At 47.6% G+C, this 17,597-nt stretch overlaps 1 protein-coding gene across 1 annotated transcript in view; it reads left to right on the top strand.

Moving 5' to 3' along the window:
* EPS8L2 (EPS8-like 2) overlaps positions 1–17,597 on the top strand; it is a 69,366-nt gene that overhangs the window by 42,040 nt on the left and 9,729 nt on the right. Inside the window, exons 5-16 of the mRNA XM_009333781.1 lie at positions 629–693; positions 6,686–6,847; positions 7,782–7,931; positions 8,077–8,156; positions 8,313–8,452; positions 10,640–10,719; positions 11,219–11,345; positions 11,704–11,792; positions 14,146–14,220; positions 15,283–15,431; positions 15,614–15,740; positions 16,129–16,244. Of these exons, the coding sequence (XP_009332056.1) occupies positions 629–693; positions 6,686–6,847; positions 7,782–7,931; positions 8,077–8,156; positions 8,313–8,452; positions 10,640–10,719; positions 11,219–11,345; positions 11,704–11,792; positions 14,146–14,220; positions 15,283–15,431; positions 15,614–15,740; positions 16,129–16,244 (1,360 nt within the window). The remainder of the gene's footprint in view (positions 1–628; positions 694–6,685; positions 6,848–7,781; positions 7,932–8,076; positions 8,157–8,312; positions 8,453–10,639; positions 10,720–11,218; positions 11,346–11,703; positions 11,793–14,145; positions 14,221–15,282; positions 15,432–15,613; positions 15,741–16,128; positions 16,245–17,597) is intronic.

The raw sequence follows: 17,597 nt of genomic DNA, 5'->3' as shown, positions 1-17,597 counted from the left end.
TGAAGATTTGTTGCCTCATAAAAATATTGTACAAGAAACGCAGGTTCTGACTGGCTGGCCTTGATCCCTGCAGCCCTTCCTATCTGTAGCTACAGCCCTTTTCTGCGGCTTACCAGGAAATGCAAGAAAGCAAACTAAAAGCGTCACAGTAGCACAGAAGGTTTCTTCTGGAGGACGATTCAGAGGGCTGTTGTGTTCAAACGGGTGGGTCGTGGTGGATTTTTTCTTCTTGCCACGTGCATGTCATAGCCTTCTGCCAGCCTTCTCAAGCCACTCCTCACCTACCCAGCCCTCTTCCAAGAGGTTCCCTAATCATTCGTTGTCTGGGGCTTCCCTTTAGACTATGTTTAATTTCCTCCACAAATGGTGCTGACCTCCAGGAATCAAATTAGCAGCAGCATTAAGGGATACAAATTGAACGTGTACCCTACACACCCGACTTGCCAATCCTTGTTACAAAAGTTAATATTGTTAGTATGTCGTCTTATTCCCAATACTCTGATTGAAGCTGGAAGCTCAGAGACTATGAGAAAGACTGTAGCACCCCGTCACGAGAGCTGTAATTCTCAGACCCTGACATACCAATAAACCACTACAATGAAGGTTTGTTTTCTTCTTTTTTTTGCAGAACAAAGGAAAAAATACTCCAACTCCAATGTCATTATGCATGAGACTTCACAGTACCACGTACAGGTGAGTATGCAATGAAACGTTAAGGGGCTGAAAGGCCAACGTCAGTGATAGATCCTGGCAATGCATTTCGTTTGTCCTGGACTTTCATTAGGCCAAAGAGGAGCTGGGAACCTTCTTACAATAAGCAAATGTCGCTCTTCACGCTGGGAGAGGCAAACAGGAAAGCTGCTTGAAACCTCGTATTTCTTTTCCACAGTTCCCGGCTCCCCAGTGCCTGTAGATAAACTTGTGTCCTGAGCTGCCCACCCAGCTGGGTGCACTCACTATTTCTAGCTCCTGGACTGTAGGACACACTTTCAGACTTAGCCATCTACTGTAATTTCTCTCCTTGAGCTGTGGGTCACCATGGACCTGCCAGCCTGGACCCAGGGGCTGAGACCACACAAGCCCTCTCAATCACACGTAACAAGCTACTGAAGCTGGGGTCATCTGGGCTTCTCATCTGGTTCCTTTGAGCACAAAAGGGTAGGAAAGTAAAGAGCTCCACGTAGGTGGAGCACAGGAATTTCTTCACCACAGACACTCTGAGGAGATAAACTGAAGGTCTATGAGAGCAGCACAAGTCCTGAGACAATTCCTCTCCCAAGGCTGACCCCACTCCTTCCTATGAGTCAGAGGTTTCAGGCTGGATTGGATCCCTCTCCTTTCTCTCCTCTCCTCTCACATATTGCCTGCTCTGTCTAAAATCAATACCAGCTCTCCTGCCATCTTTTATTTCTCTGCTGCTCCCCCCCAACTCCTTGCTTTGGAGAGCAGCAGTTCTTCCATTATGGTATGGCATTATTTAAAGTCCAAGCAAGTAGACTCTGGTATAGCTCACAGATCCTCCCAGAAGGCTACAAACAGCTTTCCATGGCGCAACTCTGAATCACGCTCAAATCCCATAACAAAGCCGGGTCCAGACTTCGACGGCTTCTCCCACATTGCGTCACACAGGTCATCCCTGACCATTTAACTGTCCCTCCCTTGGATCCCGCATGATTCTTTGAACTGAAGAGTTGGAGAGACACCCACATTAGGCAGACTGCTTTGGGGATGGGGAGAGAAACAGAGACCGGTCACTGCTTCTGTATGTTCAGTGTGCTGACCTGCACCAAAGGCTTGGAAGTTCCTGGCTTGTCCCCTTTCCCTTGCTGGGCTACATCTAGGACCAGTGTCTGGGGACATTTTGAGGTCAGCAACTCTGTCCTCTTGCTATGAGGTGTGACATGTGCTTGGGAGGTCACTGTCTCAGGGACTTGCTGTGGAGACAGCACTAATCAGTCATTCAGCCAGACACTTTGTGTCATTACAGCCTGCAGATGGGAAATGGTTGACGAGAAGGGAGGACAGAAGTGATCACTAAAGAATATGAAGTTGGTTTAATTACACATGGACCTCTTTCCTACTTTAAATTTAAATTGAAAATGGCATATGAAAAAATTTATTTCCTTTCTGAACAATCAGGATTCAGCAAATTCAAGTGTTGAGTAATTGGGGAGAGGAGAATGGGGAAAAAAAAAGTTAAAAAGACAATGGAAATTCTGTACAAGGAAACGGGAAATGGAGAAGCTGTTGTCCTCTCTTCCTCCTTTGCATTTGAAGGAAAGTAGCAGGAGCTGTGGTCCCTCTCATCACCCCATGCTTCAAACCCTTCTTGATCAGCATGGGCAGACAGGTTAAAAACAGGGTTCCCATGGTGGTTACAGGAACTCATCTGCCCAAACAAGAGAGACCACATCGACTATCATCTTTCAGCTCTCCCTCAGCTACTGTGTCCTCTCAAGTAATTCAAAACCCTTCAGCCATGACAGGCATTAAGCCAAATTCATCTGCCAGCATCACAGACATCCACTGAAAAAAGAGGAGCCAACCTGGCCGTCCCGGGCCCGGCGATTCCTGGAATACAACATGCTGGTGCAGGCCAGCGGCCTCCGCACCACAGGAGCGGAGGTCCCCGTCTGAGGCCAGCTGGACCATTCATCGCTGAAAACTGGGCAAGGCGAGAAAGGAAAACACTTTATGAGGTTCATATTTAGTAGATAGGGTTTAAGACCCTAGGTTTAAGGTTTAAGACCCCAGTCCAGCAGAGAGCTTAAGTACACAGTTAGAAATAAAGGAGCCTGTTCAGTTGCCTAAAATGAAATTTAGACTTTTAAAAATGCTTGTTTGGAAAGAGGCCCTGGTTTCCATCAGAGAAACTAACTCGATGGCCAGCCTCCCCATCAGTGACTCCTACCAAATAGTCACTTACGGAAGCAGAGAAAGGACTTTAAACAGTTACACTTACATGAATTCTTCATTAATTATGCCATATGCCACCCATTTGTGAGTCTCTACTTTGAACTTTGACCAAGGCAAACAGGATTTCAGCGGCAGGCAGTGAGGTAGGAAGAGGTTTCCTCACAAGAGGCATTTTACACCCTTCGAAATAATCTATAAGCTGATCAAAGTTTAATAGCGGACGGAGTCATTGCCCATTCTTACAAAAGCTACTATATTTGAATATCCATCTGGATGAAAAGGGGTTTTAATGAGATAAATCAAAGACAGTAGCAAGCTTCTCTCCCTCTCACTCCACCAGTATCTAAAGAAAATGGAAAAGAAAAAAATATTCTAGTGAGTCTGAGTTAGACGAGTAGCTTTCCCCCCATTAACCTACTTAACAGTAAACAACAATGGAATTTATGAATATGGTAAGCCTGGCAGTTAAAATAACAGAACAGATAAGAATGCCCGTCATCAGGCATAAACCAATTCTCTTCACTGCTCAGAAAGCAGAGGTTTGTTACCTCTGCACAGATAATATTGACTTTGCAAATACCTTTTCGTACACTATTTGACAATTACAGTAACATATACCTGAGCATGTTTTTCATATCTGATTGCGTGGCTAATTTCAGCTTTCAGCTCAAATACGTGCCAGGAGTTTTATTTAGACAGCGCCTCACCCAGTACCTTTGCTTTATGAACACAGGATTGGGTCTTATACTCTGCAGTGTTTATCCTCTTCTTTGCTCTTTCCAGCATCTGTGAATTATCCAACAACCACCTTAGCAATAAATTGGTCACCACCAATCCTCTCCACCCCTAATTCCCACCATCGACCATCATGTTTAAAGACTCGGCCCTTTCTGCCTGTCCGGGCTACCAGTGCTTTAAATCTGAGCCTTTCCCCCTGCATCCACCTTGACTGTAGCTGACTGCAACAACGGTTCTTGCCTGTGCTTCAATACGACCATCCAAGGCTCCATGCGCTGAGTGCACAGATCCTCCTCGGGTCCACCTTGTCTGTATCAGACGCCAATGTTCACGGCCTCTCCAAGGTCCCTTCGTAACCTATTTCCACTGCAGGACAGTGCTGGTTCCCTCCCTGGTGCTGGAGCAGGGTCAGCTTTTGCTGCCTCTTGGTCTGCTTCCCGCTTTGCGTCTCCCGTGGCTTTTACAGGTAAAAAAGGACTTCCTTCCCAAGCAACTCTCTCATCCTCCTCCACTGCCTTCTGAGGCACATGCTTCATTGTGGACACTACCCATTGGGTTATTTAATCAGCTTACGAGCCGAGACTGCTACTGGGAGGAGACAGATTTCCCCCCAGCCCTTTCTCCTTCTCGTGTTTTGTAGCTCTTGCTTGCTAGCCTTCTGGGACAAAGACTGTCTTTTTGTGCCATGCCAGACCTTGACCCCTGATACAGCACCACTGTAGCAAAGAGTCAGCACCAGAAAGGAACTGCTTGAGCCCTAAAAAGGTTATGTCTGATCACTGGGAGAAGGCACAAAGACAAGGGATCAGAGGGAGAAAAGCCAGGCAAGACTCATCCCTGAACTAGAGACAAGAATAGAGCCTCTCCAAATGTCACATCCCAATTTGTGGCTTGCTTTAAACACACCCCATTTTTCCAGCTCTTGCTTTGAAACCAGGCTCCAGGATTTGTGCATCAAAGACAAGCAGGAGTTTCCGCTGCCGCCATCCACACAAACACTGAATGCCTGGCAGAACTGTTTCTGGGGTTGCGTTCGCTGTGTGTGTGGGGGCAACAGTGCGGCATGTAATGCATCTGTTCTACCCGCAGTACCTGGGTCTCCCTGCCAGAAGGGTTAATCTGCTCCATGGCTCTTCAGCTGACCCACAGCTGATTCAGCAGCAAGGTATTATTTACCCTAATGCTATTGAGTAGGGGAAGCAGGGTGAGAGGGTCATGCTGGTGGATGTGCCATCGATATTCCAGGGAAGAGAGAAAGAGCTGGGACCTGGCCTGATAAGCCTCCTGGCAGCAGGCCCTTGGACTAGCTGTGGCACAGATGCGTTGGTCAGGCCTATAACTTGCCCATCTGAAAACCTCCTGCCTTTCTCTCCTGGAGCAAGCTGGTCATGACAGGGAAAAGCTTCAGCCGCTTTCCCAGTTGGGCATGTTCTCCTTCCCTTCTCCTCACCAGGAACACAGCAGGGCAGCAGAGGGAACAAGGTGAAACGGGACCGTTTCTTTTTCCTTCCTGAATCTTTTCCCTTCCCCTATTGTCACCTGAACACGTGGCCTGGCTGTGCTCTCACTCGCACAGGGACAACTGCACAGAAAACAGCCTGGCTGCTCTGAGCAGGCGAGGCTCCCAGCTCCTTCTGCCCTGCAGTCCCCTCTGCCGGCAGACACACGTTCTCCCCATCCGCAGAGAGCAGTGCTTGCTCTCAGTGGCTGCTGATCACAGTGGAGATAAGCAAGTTACCTGGATTTCTGGAGTGGCCTTCGCCCACTGCTGGTGGGGCGGGGGGGGCCACACACACCATTTGTGGAGATAAGCAAGTTACCTGGATTTCTGGAGTGGCCTTCGGGCGGTGCTGGTGGGGCCACACACACCATTTGGATGCAACACGCTTCTTCCTGCAGCTGCCTCCCTGCCCTGCCCTGCCCAGCATTCCCTTCACACGGAGCCCCGGGAGCAGTCCAAAGCCTGCGGGTACAGTTCGGTTACACAAACTCTCTGTAAATACGAGCGCCAAGCGCAAGGCTTGGATCGCCACACGCTTCAGGACACAGAGCAGGGATGGGAAAGCACACGAGCGCAGTCATATCTGGGATGTTACCACCTTACCTGAGCTGCTCCCGGCCCAAGTGCACACGCAAGGCAGTGCAAGAGGGGAGGACAGCATGGAAGCCAGGCTGGTAGTGGGGAGAGCCCTGGGCTGGGTTTATAGGACAGGCAGAGGGAGGAAGGAAAACCAGGGTAATCCAGCAAAGTCACAGTGCACGACAGAGGCAAGTAGCAGAAAATCCCTTCTTACAGTCAGCAACGCCAATTGTTCACTACCATGAGGGCTGGTTTGGGTACTTTTGGGGGGAAGGTAACATGAGGGGATTGAAGGGCTGGTGCAGAGTCAGCTGCCAGGTTTGGAGCTGTCTTGCAGACCAGGTAGCTTTGCAGCGCGGCAGCTCTCTGATGCAGCTGTGCTGCCCGTTGAATTACCCGGGGCAGGGGACCTGGCCAAAGCCCATACATCGTGTGGATCCCACCTCGGCACAGAGGACTAACATTTGCCCGTGGCTTGTGTGACCTTGTTGCCTGGGACAAATTCCACACAGGGAGATCTGCCTCATGAGATGAGCATAACGAAAGTGGTTTTAGCTTGTCAAGTGAAGTTTAACTACCGTATTTAAACTTCCAAGCCACTTTCAGAAAAGCCAGGGGAATAACTCGTGTGTACAAAGCATTTGCAAACATGCGCTGCTGGACGGTGGCCAGAGCTGCTAGAATTGATATATTATGAGATAAATGTGCAAGTGGTGAAACTCGTTATGAAAGTCTTTGCTGCATTACAAAACCCTAATCTTTCGCCCCTACAGACAGGCTGGTACTTACAACCAGAACGTATACCTTCTGCAGCGACTCTTTCATGCCTGTGCTCTGAAGAGCAGGCAAACAGTAGTTCAAGCCTTTAGAGATGGTTTCACCGCTGATTTACGGTACACGCATCATCAAAGCTTTTTCACCTGTTTTCTCCTCCTTTCCTCCCAACTTCAGCACTTGGCCACATTCATCATGGACAAGAGCGAGTCCATCGTTACGGTGGACGATGCTATTCGAAAACTCATCTTGCTCAACTCAAAAGAGAAGATCTGGACGCAGGAGATGCTGCTGCAAGTGAACGACAAGTCCATCCGCCTGCTGGACTGCGAGTCACAGGTACCCAGAGCTCTGCGAGAGCTACCCACAGCTTGACGCGTGGGGTGCAGTGTGTGCCCTTCCCGTTCTGCCTGGGAGGGGCACTTCTAAGGAACCCAAACAAGGGCGAATCACTACCAAAATCCACTCCTGGGTGTGCGGGGGCTGGCTGACTAATTCAAAGGGCAGGTGGGTGTGTGATGATTTATTCACGGCTCCAGAGCACAGGTACTCCAGGTGAAAGATGCCTTGAGCTGTGCTCCAGGCCAACAGTAAAACTGCTTTCTGTGGGAGTGATACAGACTTACAGGTCCACAGAGATCTGCATAAAGCATAAGCAGAGAGGGAAGGACATATTACTTGCATCAAAATAACACGCAGGATCACCTGCCTGAGAACAGCACGCCATTTTGACAGGTGATACATGTACATGCACACAGGGCACCTAATCCGAGGGGAAAGAGCAGGCAGATGGTGGGAGAGGGATGGTGCTGCCCTGATTTTAGCATTGAGAAACTAAAGAATATTAGCCCAAGGTCATCCAAGGAGACAGTGGGAGCGTAAGCCCCTCGCAGAAAACATCTTTCCTCCCAGTGCTCTGCTGGGATGCATGACAAGTGTACTGGTGCAGGTAGAGCACAGCAATAAGATGATGGTGAGCAACAAAGCTCAAGTTATTGAAGTCTCACACTGGGTCCCATATTCAGAACTCAGAGGAGAACAAGAGCTCACCTCTGTTTGCCATCCACCTCTCTCCTATTCCGCAGTCCCAAGCCACTGCCCCTCTGCAAACCTTGACATGTATCTTTGAAGAGCCCAGCAAACCACTGCTGAGAAGCACAAGCTCTGCCAGGTCTCTCTCCTCAAACAGAGATCCCAGGAGTTCATACACAGGACCGTTCCCCATCAGTTCAATAGTTCCCCATTGCCTGACCCCTTCCTCTTTCTCTTCCAGGAGGAGCTGGAGGACTTCCCTCTGCCGACAGTCCAGCACTGCCAAACGGTGCTGAATCAGATGCGCTATTCCTCCATCCTCCTCCTGGTGTGTCAGGATTCGGAGCAGCACAAACCTGATATCCACTTCTTCAACTGCGACGAGGTGGAGGTGAGCAGAGCCTTCTTTGCTGGTGTGAAACAGAGAACAAAATACGCTCCTAGCTGTCTGCCAGCCCCTTCTTCCTTTATCCACTTAGAGCCCTCAATCCTTTCCAAAGCAAAGCCCTTAAAAACATCCCTGTTTTATCTTTGAGGCGGAGATGGTTCACGAGGACATAGAAAGTGCCCTGGCAGACCACAAGCACGGGAAGAAGATACGGCCACAGACACTCAAGTAAGTACTGCAGGATACAGCTGAGAGTTTAAAAAAAAAAAAAAAAACACACAAAAACAAACAAGCCCCAGTTACAATGGTGCATTCGCACACCAGTCTCTCAGAAACAGGATCGGCAGCCACTGACGGGGTTGTTCTGCATTGTTTCCCTTGCAGAGCAAACCAAGAAAAGATCAGGCAGAGACAATCCATCCTCCCACCACCGCAAGGGCCAGCTCCCATCCCTATCCAGCACGACATGCGAGGCTCAGCGATGAACAGGAACCGGGTAGCACCCCCTTCCCAGCACAATCCAGGTACTGGGAGCACTCAGCAAGTCTGTCCTGGGTTCGGGGGACTCGTTAGCCCAGACAGCCAACCCTCCTGAAATGGCCTGTGGTCATTTCAGGCCCTGTATTGCTGGAGCACAGGGAAGCCCAGTGTTTTTTCACTGTGTTATAATCTAACACAGACACATACCAAAGGCACAACATTTTGTTGCATCTCTGGCTGTACTTTATAAATGACTAAAAACTGGGCTGCAGCAAACATTTGTACCCGCTGGGCTAGCAGTAGGCATCTTCTGCTCAACAACAGCTCAATAAATCAAAGCTCCTAGAAACTCCTTGTAATGACACCTGTATTTTGGGGATACTGAAATTCCCAAAAGAGGTGAAAGCCCCTCGTAAAACTGAGCCCTCACATGAAGGCTCAGTTTAAGATCAGGCACGGGTGATCTTAAAACATACAGACAAGACAGACCTGGTCAGAAAGGCAAATTTCTAGCTCTGCTGAGTTCACAGGAGCCAAGATTTCACCCTCAGAAATCAAGTGGTTTGCATGAATTCTCCTACAGTTGAGTGTGGAAATGCAAATCTGAACTCACCTCTCCCCTGTGCTAATCTGAAAATCTTATTCCAAAACCATCCTGACTTCAGCCCGTTTGAGCTGGCTTGAAAAAAATTGTATTTCTCTTTGGAGAAAGAAGTAACAGAAATAAGCTCTTTCTCTGACAAAAGCTCAAACTGACTAAAATGACAAGCAAACTGTAAGCCTTTCTTATCACTGCCTATTGTACCACCTTCTCTTAGGATTAATTTCTAGGTTCAAGGAAAACACGTAATCAGGATACTCTAAGAAACTCCAAACACCAGCTGAGGAGAGAAAACACTCATTTCCCCGGGATGGGAGCTGAAGCCAAGCAGCAGCTCTGGCCTCCTGAATGGAGAGCCTATTTCAGGTCCAGTTTTGCTTAATGAAAACAAGGTCTATATTTCAGAGCTGGACCACATATAAACACCTATATTCTGATGCACAGCAGTTTTTTATGAAACTTAACTCTGCCCTTCCCAGGATGCTTAGCATAAAGCTTTAAGTCCATTGCTTACATCAGCAGAGCTGGGCATTTACCCAGGTGGGATTTCTGGATCTGAGAACACAGAGCCTGGCATGAAAGCAGGTGACAGGAGAAAGCCTTCAATGATGCCCGTTCGCTGAGATCGCTTCTCCTTTGAAACATGCCTTATTGCTTTTTCTACAAAACCTGTCAAAACTAATCACCTCATCTTAACACTTAAAGATGACGTACATTTTTCATGATCCTTTGCCAAAACTGCCTCCCCAGTTCTCCCACTTTATATATCCTGCTGTCCAAACACCTGCTGTGTCGGCCCTTTCAAACACCATTTCACTGAGCTGACGCGTTTTTCTTTTCACAAGAGGCCACCCGAGCAATTATTCACACTGAAATATCACCCCCTCACTGAGTGTCTGTCTTCTGGAAGCTGGGAGGTGCCTGTGGTTTTTTTATTGCAGGAGGATTTTTTTTTAACACCCATTAAAAACACTTGAGAGACTGCACGTGAGTTTGTACAAAAATGCCGATTTGTACACAGGCCCGCGTAAGCATCAGTCATGCAGAATTCCTGGCATGCTGCTTTCTAGCAAGTGACAGTTGCATTCACTTCCAGGTCTTATTTCTTCTCTCTCAACTACTATTTAGTTAAACTGGTACCTCTGGGACACGGAAGGCTCCTGCGGAGAGCTGGAGGTTAGGAGAGAGAGTGGGAGTTAATCTAATCGCACTTTACATACATGTGGAGTGCTCTGCAACGCGCAGTGGCTCTTCAGCTCCTCTGCAGGCGTCAGTCAGCTTAGGTGCATCAAAGGCAAAGGCGTCAGTGTCTCACAGCACCTGGAGACCCAGGCTTGCAGGTCTCTGCCCGTAGCTGACAGCTGGATGCTCTTCATGATTCATTCACTGCTTATATTTGAAAGCAGGCAGCGTATTGACACAGAGGGTTGGTGGGGAGGTGCTGTGACCTTGGAAGATTTAATCGGCAACTTTGATCACCTCCTGTTCTTTGTGATCTCCTGAGGTGCTCTCATAACCCATAATAAACAACCAAGCTCAGAGTTACCATCCCATGGATCCCTGCATTTAATGGAGCCTATTTTCAACCTCTGATAGTAAATATATTTTTCTCCCCCTCCCTTGTTTGCAGACTATGAACGACGAGGCTCTGGCTCTCATGACCACGAAGAGTCCCGAGCCATCTTAGCACAGAAGATTGAAAAAGAAACGGTTGGTAACAAGAACGACGCACAGTCAATAGGCAGAAGGAGAGGGAGAAGAGAGGAAGGAAGCAAGGGGCTCCTCCATGAGCAGACATTTTATGCATAATCTAGTCATTAAACTGATATCTACCATTCATAAATATAAGGCGAACAAAAGCAAAGCTCCATCACTGGGTCAGTTACAATCTCCTTTGACCTGAGGTAGCTCTGCTGATTTCAGAAGGTCAGCTCCTCCCCAGCCCACAGTCCGGTCTTAGGGTAATTTTCCAGACGTCCATTAGCAGGGGTCACTTGTCACACTGATAAGTACAGCACACAACCAGGCACAGCTTTGTGTTTGGAAAGTCATAAATTCAGCTCAATTTCATGCCTGGATTCCCCATTCCTGTGCATTCTTCCAGGAAATGAAGCAGGCACAGAGTGGCACGCTCTGGGATTCGGGCTTCCCAGCTGCGTGCAGTTTGGGCTCTCTTTCACCTTGGTTTGTTGCATTTCTGTCCTCACAGCAAATCCTGAACTGCACTCTGGATGACATTGAACTGTTTGTCGCCAGGCTTCAGAAGGCTGCAGAGGCATTCAAACAGCTCAACCAAAGGAAGAAAGGGAAAAAGAACAAGAAGAAAGGGCCAGCAGGTACGGTGCAACAGCTAGAACAAATGGGGAACACAGGGGCACAGATGAAGGTTGGGAGGAGACCTCAGCTTACACCCCAGCAAGGCCGGGTCGATGCAGCAGCATGGCTATGGACCCAACAGCAGCTACACCAGTTTGGAAGGTGCCGCTGGTCTGTGGGGACCTCTTGTAGAGCACACAGAGCCTAGTGAAGCCTCCAACACAGAGAAGGACTTTTGATTTTCTTGAACCCTAGATTTTTAGTAGTTCTACTCTCAGCACCCTTTATTGCTGTGTCTTCTGCATGCCAGCAAGATGAAACCTTCCTGAAAAGGGATGCTCTAATTAAAGTGTCTTTCTTTCCACCTTCTCATAAAAGAGGGCATGCTGACTCTTCGAGCAAGACCCCCAAGTGAGGCCGAGTTCATCGACTGCTTCCAGAAAACCAAACTGGCTTTTAACCTCTTGGTAAGGCACAGAGGGTATTTCCACCCCATGCAGTGACAGGGCTTTTTTCCCCATGTATCACAGTCGTAAGCATTTAAAGTGAAATTTGAACTGGAAACACTATCAAGGGACAAAGGCGTGAATTCCAGATTCTTCAGAATTCAGAACAAACATTGTGTCAGGCTCGTGCAGGTTTCTTGGGCCAAGTTGTTAGACTGAAACTAGAAGCGTAAAGTCCAGGACGGAACTGAGCAGCCAGGGGCCTTGCAATGCCTGGATCTCTTTTCAGATACAGTCCTAACTTAAAGCATTTGTGAAGCTGTGAGCTCAGAGGGCCAAGAACTGCCATGCCCACCTTGCTGACAGATGTGCAAAGGCTTATATAGGCATCCCCACTCTAGATATTTGCTTCTGCTTGTGGCCTTTAAAAGTCTGGGTAGTTTTCTGGGAGCTGTAGTCCTTGTTATCCTTACAAGGCATAAAAAGGAGGACTGCAAATATTAAAAAAAGAAAAAAAAAGTTTTATCTACTTTAAATTGTTCTCATCCAATTCTGTCTACAGAGCAGCTGTAAAGCTGCCTCAGCCAGGGGCCAGGAAAGTCTCTGGTTAACAATAACCGATGTCCCTCATTGCCCTGAGATTCCTGGCTCCTCCTCTCCTTCTCCCCTGGAGGAGCTGCCGTCTTAAGAAGGGGATGAAAAGCAGAAGCATAAAGATGTTCCCAGTGCTGCCAGCTCCGCTTAGTGAAGCATGCGAGACCAGGAGGGCAACGAGCCAGAAGGAAATTCTGTCAGATCTGACCAAACTTGCCCAGCGAACACAGACTAACAAGATCCTTCCTGAGAAGTTATTAGTAAGGAAACCACAGAGATTGTAAACAACCTTAATGCAGGACACCAAGCTCCAACCTTTTCTTTTAGAAGCAAATATACATAATTTTTGACTGCTCAGGACCAGAACTGAGTCTTGGAGGTGGCAGCTCTGGCCAGCAATCACTGCTCTCGCACAGACCGATCAGGCGCCCCGCTAAGGCTATGCCACGCATCCACAGCGGGATGTTAGCTTCCCTGAAGAAGCAGCTGAGGATTCTCCAAGCAGAAAGAAATCCTGGCCTGGCTGTTGCATCCCAACCCTTTCTGACCTCTGACACAGCTGAGATAAATACAGTGGAGTCAGTGTGGTCAGCCAAACCCTTAGGCACAGCACAGGTCTGCGCTGGAGTTAGTGTCCTACCCCGGCCACTGCCAATCACGCAACGCAGCCGCAAGTGCCCATTACAGGCTGCGGGTCTGTGCAAGTGCTCTGGCATGCAGCCCCCAAGCTCAGCACCGCTGCTGCTCCCCCGTCAGCAGCGTGGGAGTTAACACGCAGGAAATTCATCCACGTGCCTGAGCTCTCCCTGCACTCGGGCCCTGGACTTTGCTGCTTGTGTATCCACAGACCCACAAAGAGCAGCTGCTCTCTCGGCAAGAGGCCGGGGGCAAGTAAGAAGGAGAGCGGGGAGTCAGTGGTGGAGTACTGCCATGTCTGCCCCAGCACTACTGTCACGTGCCACGTGGCTGCAAAGTCCTTGTGAAGTGCCATTTCATTTAGTCACCTTGCCGCCATCGGTTATTTCACGCTTTCCACCCCACATTAATGTTTAATCGCCAGCATTTAAAACGCCTTGCATTTCGGTAGGGAGGAGGGAGTCTGTTTTCCACTGCAGCAATGCCAGGAGCACAGGACACAAGAAAGAGCTGAAAGGAAGCACAAACTGAAGTGGTTTCTCACCACAGCTTAGCTGATTGCTGTTAATGAAATGCAATTCTTAGAGTAAAGCAACCCTAAGTGTTTGCTCCTCCATGCCACCACAGTCTACTCCAAATACCAAGCATTTCAGTGGCCAGGGTAGCTCTAGGTGCTGCAGGCAAGACCTTGGTGGAGATTTTTCCTTGGCGGCAATTTGCCAAGGGACCCCGTAAAACACTTGTTCTGTGGGAACTAGTGGGATTTTCAACTCTGCAAGAGTCAGAAGCAATAAACCTGGCCCTTCCTCACTAAGACTTTCAAAATAAGCCAAGGTTTTCTGCTTCTGCTCAAAATAGCTTCAAAGGGACTGGTTTTAACAGAGTAGGTACTCCACCCCTTCTGAAACTCAGCACCCTCAGAAATGGACACAAAATAGAGATGATCTAAAACTGAATGAGTCCTACTCCCCAATCACTGACTGTTCTTCCCTGATTTCAAGTGCACTGCCAAAAGTTTCCTTACTTTTCAGGCTGCGTTATTAACTGTGGCAAATATCAGTCAGCAACAATCCCTCCATGTGACAGAAAAAAGAGAAGGCAAAAATCAGGTTAGGATTAAACTGGGTTTCCTTTCTCTTTTCAGGCCAAACTGAGAAAGCACATCCAGAACCCCAGCGCTTCAGAGTTGGTGCATTTCCTATTTGGGCCGCTGGAACTGGTAAACTTTATTCACAGGTTTCACCGTGAACTCACTTTTTATTTCTAATGTTGCTTTCGCACTTACAGGTGGCTAGATTATGCAGAAGAGTTAGAAGACTGCTCACAACTGGCTAAAGCTTTCTCAGTAAAGTCTAGAAGCAACAAGGCCAGTGTTTCTGGCCTCTGTTCTGATTTCCAGCTTGAACTAAATACACAAACCCTAGCAAATACGAATCTTTCCACGCCATTAACAAAGACTTACTGTGAACAAAAGTGCAAGCTAGCTATGGTTCCTGTTGGGAATCTGCCTGATCTCACCTTCAAGCAAACATGGTTCAATATTTGCACTGAAAATAGGAAGCAGAAATCCCAACTTGAAAAAGAAGCCAGAAGGGACACAGAAATACCAAGCGATTTTCCATTTTTTGAAGTGCCAGTTTGCGATATATCCCGTCGCTAACAACGGCTAATTTTCAGATCAGACCTTGCTTTGACTCCAATAGAAAAATTCTCGTGTTCCTCTGAACTGTCCAGTCTTCTTCAAAGATTTAGGTTGATGTTTCCTGAGGCACCTGAGCTGACCTAAGGATTAGCTGCTGCCAACAGGAGTCAGGCCGTCCCTTGTCATGAAGTCTTGCCCTCTGGCTTTCATTTTATACCTTGGAGAGCTTAGTCAGGGACTATTTGCCTTATCTGTCTATTTGCCTTTTCTTAATAAAATCTGCCAATCAAGTACTATCAGGGTAATAAGGGGATGCTGAGGGAATACAGCATCCCTTTTAGGTAGCAGCAAACCATTAATTTAGTTCATCTGTGTTGTGAAACCTCACCCTTACATATGAAGGCATAGAGGAGAACTTCAGAAGTGCGAGTCTAATGTGAACTAGCCTGGTTTTAGAGGTAACTCACCATGGAGGGTACATTGGCTTCCTTTGGAGTGGGCAGGCATAGAGACTCTGAAGGATCAGAACCCCTGATTTTTCTGTCTTTGATTTCTGTTCCTTTGCGTGTGTGCTGGTTTGATATTTTGAACATTTCCTGCAAAATCTCTCATCTTTTTGTGTGTTTGTGTGTAATCCAGATCATCAGCAGCTGTGGTGGCCCTGAGCTTGCCAGGTCTGTCGTCAGCCCACTTCTTTCTAAAGACACCACAGATTTCCTCAGAGGACACCTGACACCGAAAGAGATAAACCTCTGGGACTCCCTGGGAGAGACATGGACCAGATCCAGGTGAGGACAGAGCTGCCATCTCACCAGGTTCCCCAAGCTCTTGAGAAAGGCAGAGGGGATGCTTGATTTTATAGCCGTGTCAGAGGGTCAAGGATGCCCCGATGCCCCTGCTTCTTCCTGACACGCTTTCAGAGACATGTTCCTTGTGACTCTCGCCACATATTCCCCACTTCATGTCCTAGAGCCGAATGGCCCCGAGAAGCAAACATCCCCACCTACATCCCCAAATTCCGCAATGGCTGGGAACCGCCCATGGAAATATTCCGCGGAGCTCCCTGGGAAATAGACATCGGACACTTGCAAGAAGAGGTTAGTCTCGTGCCCCTGGTCATCCTCTCTTCCCTCTCCCTCCCCCTTTTTCAGAGTGAGAGATGGATCTGTGGAGTTTGTGGTGGTGTGTTAACAAGTAATCGGCTCAAAACTCGGTTGGATCTGGTCACTCCAGTTAAATATGGAAAGAAAATAAGGCCAGAAAAGGGCAGCAATAATCAGCCTCATCTCCTGATCAACAGGAAATAGGATACTATACCATAAGTGAGCCCCATGGATACAGGTTGGCCTGAAGAACGTTTCTTTGGTGTGCACCTCATCGTGACCAAAAGCTTCCAGGCCATGATTCATCTACCACTCACTCTCCTTTTCTCTGATACAGCTTTCCCCTTTCCTGGTAACACTGACTTAATTTTTACCTTTCCAGCTATCATCAGCCAATGGATATCCTTACCGGAACTCCTCACTCAAGCGTGGCCAGACCACTGATCAGACACAAGCTGTGGATGCCTTTAAACAGAACGTAACTCAGCATGTAAATAGGTAACGTATCAGCACCACCCCGGACAACGGCGCCTCGGCTCCCACCTTGTAACCTCATAAGCACCCACTGCAACACATCATGACACCAGAATGTTTCGGCATCCTGGGAGATAACTGTCTGCCATTATTAATTCAGACTCGTTAACAAGATCAAGGCAACTCAAAGATCAGACGAGGGATTATTCATGTAAACACTGTCTGCTTTTTAATCACCAGCAGGTCTACAAGGAAATGGGTTACATGTGTTTTCCACACAAGAGGCAGATACTGACTGACTTCATTAGTCAATCGTAGGTCTTATTTCATAACATCAGCCCACCAAAGTGATATTAAGGATCATGTGCCAAAGATACTGTGCTGCACTTTTGTTCACCATACGTTTAGAGGAGTTAGTGTCTCTCCATTCATCCCAAAGCCACAATAGCTTGCATAGAAAGAACCTGCTTATAGGAGGAATCTGTACTAAGGCACAAGTACACGCAAGCTTTCCGCTGTTGAAAAAACACAGTGCTGGTGAAAGAGCAGCCTGAGCTCAGCAGCACTGCATGGAAAACATTTTAACTGAGGAAGTACCGTTTTGTTTCACTGGGGGCAGCAGCTCCTCCTTTTGCTTTTAGACACAACCAAAGGGAAAAACATTTATTAGAGGCTGAATAAAAGGAGAATGTGTTTCTGCTCTTGCCCATCTCTCCGTCAGGAAACTGACAGGGCGCTGATTTCAGACAACTCTTCTTAATGAGATAAATCCAGAAAATGGGGGGAAAAACCTCCCCTTCAGAAGTCTTGGAAAGTTCAGTTCCCAACCCAGAACCAACCAGGCCACCCCTCTGCCTCAGGCTTTTTTCCAAGGGAAAGATGGCACTTTCACAATTTAACCAAACACTCTGCCCCACAGCTAGTTTTCTATCACCAGTTACTCAGTGGTATAAAATCTTTATGAAAGTACTTTTGGTTCAAAGTTTAGAGGCTTTTCATCTGCTTGCTTGTTTACATGGGCTTATGCCTTTGAAATTTTCCCCAAGATCTCCGAGTTTCAACAAACTCTTCCCAAATTGCAAATTAATTCTCTGCCATACTCTGCTTTGCAGTGATTTGACATGAAGTTATCAGCTTCAAATCTTTAAAGACTGGAAGTCCAGACCCAGCAAAGCACTTAGCCGTGCACTTTTCTGTAGCCAGCTCTGGACTGGGAAAAAAACCTTCAAGCCAGGCTGTTTTTTGATGGTTTTATGTTCTAATCTAAAAGATTTATAAGCTCTACTACTACTACAAAAAAGTTCAAATTCACAGCAAAATACCTTAAATCCAATTATAGCAGCAAAATAACTTACTCTTCCCATTCACCCCCTCAAA

Source organism: Pygoscelis adeliae, unplaced genomic scaffold (assembly GCF_000699105.1).
Source record: "Pygoscelis adeliae isolate BGI_AS28 unplaced genomic scaffold, ASM69910v1 Scaffold420, whole genome shotgun sequence".
Taxonomy (NCBI): domain Eukaryota; kingdom Metazoa; phylum Chordata; class Aves; order Sphenisciformes; family Spheniscidae; genus Pygoscelis; species Pygoscelis adeliae.
The sequence above is the reverse complement of the archived record's forward strand: the minus strand, read 5'-3'. Positions and strand labels throughout refer to the sequence as shown.